General features: G+C 33.4%; 1 protein-coding gene across 1 annotated transcript; it reads right to left on the bottom strand.

Moving 5' to 3' along the window:
- Positions 1–351: 351 nt before the first annotated feature.
- LOC148553197 (DEAD-box ATP-dependent RNA helicase 13-like) lies at positions 352–1424 on the bottom strand. The gene is made up of 5 exons (XM_088494788.1): positions 1400–1424; positions 1182–1252; positions 698–838; positions 475–556; positions 352–365 (listed from the first exon to the last, which is right to left on the bottom strand). The coding sequence occupies exons 1-5, from the start codon at positions 1422–1424 to the stop codon at positions 352–354; spliced, it is 333 nt and encodes a 110-aa protein (XP_088350914.1).
- Between the last annotated feature and the right edge of the window lie 672 nt (positions 1425–2096).

Below are 2096 nucleotides of genomic sequence, written 5' to 3'. Positions count from 1 at the left end.
GAGAGAGAGAGAGAGAGAGAGAGAGATATCAAAGCCTAAACTTGTCAATTTTCATTAGAATAAGCTTGCTTTTGAATGAAACATGACTAGACAAAATTCCTTATAACATCAAATTGACATAATCTTCCCTTGACATAATTTTAAAATTTTCATTATATATTCTATTCATACAAGAAATCAAAGCTCTATGGAGAATCACAATAAAACTATGAGACATAGTCCCAGCCTTAAAATTATCCAGCAACAAATGACAAAACTTTGAATTGGTGCAAAATTTGCCTAACTTTATATATCATATGTATTGTAATTCTATTCATTGTCCTGCTTTTGCTTTCTCTTCTGCTTTCTTCACTAATCTTGCAAACCTGAAGCAACAACATTCCGAAAATTTAGAACATGCTAGAGCCAATGATCTAATTAATAAATAACTAGAAAAGAAGAAAAGATATCATATATTTTCAGAATGAAGATTACGTTTCTTCTTCTCTTTTCTTTTTCTTTTCCAAATTTCTATATTTCTCTGTTTTCCAGCAAAATCCTTGACATCCATGCGCACCTATGGGGAGAAAAAGGAGCAAAAGCAAGAATAAAACAAACAAAAAACATAAGCTCCTGCAATATGAAACATTTGAGAAGAATTAAATAAACTGGAAATAATATCTATATATTATTTCAGGTATATATAAAGGCATCAGACCTGTTGCAATGTCTTCAATTGTTTAGAACTGGCTTTTATTTGCTTGTGTTCACTCAGTTGTTCCTCCTCACTGTTGTCATTTTCAGTAACTGATTCAATTGAGTTAGGATTTCCATCAAACCAGTTTTTCTCAGCTTTCACCTAAAATAGCAAAGAGAAATAGAATTTGAGAACACAATTATCCATATCCAGTCGGCACAAAGGAGCAATAATGCAAAACAGAATTTCAAGTCAAACCTGAAAAGCAAGAATATACATGAGACTGGAAGTCTGTTACTAGAAATTACTGTGTACGTTTGTAAAGATGCAATAAGGAAAACCTCTTGAATATGGAGGTTACCTCAAGCAAATTACATTCAAAACCATTTCAAATCATAAACAGAAAAATGATAAATTCCAAGCACACTTGACACTAACACTGGTTGCATGAAAAAATGCCAAAATGTTATATAATTCAATATATTGTACAGCTGAATCCTAATACCTGCGAATCCTTTGGTGTTATTTTGTCAATTTCGCATGCAAGAGGCAATCGTTTTAAAACCTTTGGCATGTATGAGTTCTGTAAAGGAAACCACTGAAAATTGTCATGCACATAACAAGATAGACAATGACAAGCATAATGACAATCACTAAATTCTACAAAAATAAAAATCACAAGAGCAGTTCTTCTCATAATCACAAGAGAGGAAAGTTAGAGTGTACAACCTGCAACAAGATCTTCCATTCATACCAAGCCCTTGGGGGTCATAGAGCAAGTCACAAGAAGATCAAAGGTTGCTCTTTTGCTTTAAGGAATAATAATGATCATAGCAGTGAAAACAGCATTGAGTTTGAAAATAACAAACAGCAGTTACAATGCCGATATATAATTGGAAAGATGTCTATACAACATTTTGGCTGACTAATATAGGCAAGATGCTGAAATTATATGAGAGAAAAATAATGAATTAATGACCAATTTGATTGAGAATGAGGGAAGACTAACCAATATTAATTTGTTGACTTTTAATTCCACTTTTTGCTTGGATCCTTGGCTCTCCACCACAACTCCTTGCACCCAAATAGACGCACCAGTCATAATCAAACCAGATTCAACCTAATAATAAGTTCCAAATCTTGAAAATAGACAGATAAAAAGCTACAAATCGCACTGATGAACTTAAAATACACCGGCTTTCATGACAGGCATGAGTGACCACCACAGAGTTTCAGGAAAGAAGCATACCTGATCATAACCTTCTGCTCCCGAATCCATCACACATTGCATATTAGAAAGGTAGGAACCATCTTTAATCTGGATACAACAAACAATATGCTCAGTTGAATTAAAGGGGAAAAAATTCTACAATAGGGTTATTAACTTATTGGCCATAGACCGGGACAATAACCGTATGAA

Source organism: Arachis ipaensis, chromosome B7, assembly GCF_059453495.1.
Source record: "Arachis ipaensis isolate K30076 ecotype BB chromosome B7, ASM5945349v1, whole genome shotgun sequence".
Taxonomy (NCBI): domain Eukaryota; kingdom Viridiplantae; phylum Streptophyta; class Magnoliopsida; order Fabales; family Fabaceae; genus Arachis; species Arachis ipaensis.
Note: the sequence above shows the minus strand (reverse complement) of the source record. Positions and strands in the feature narration are given on the sequence as shown.

What these genes read in the sequence shown, in the direction of transcription:
- LOC148553197 (XM_088494788.1), bottom strand. Translation starts at nt 1,424, where the DNA reads ATGGAAGATCTTGTTGCAGGTTGTA. An exon ending in AGATCTTGTTGCAGGTTGTA is followed by an intron (nt 1,253 to 1,399) that starts CACTCTAACTTT and finishes TACAGAACTCAT; the next exon opens with ACATGCCAAAGGTTTTAAAA. An exon ending in AATTGAAGACATTGCAACAG is followed by an intron (nt 557 to 697) that starts GTCTGATGCCTT and finishes TTCTCCCCATAG; the next exon opens with GTGCGCATGGATGTCAAGGA.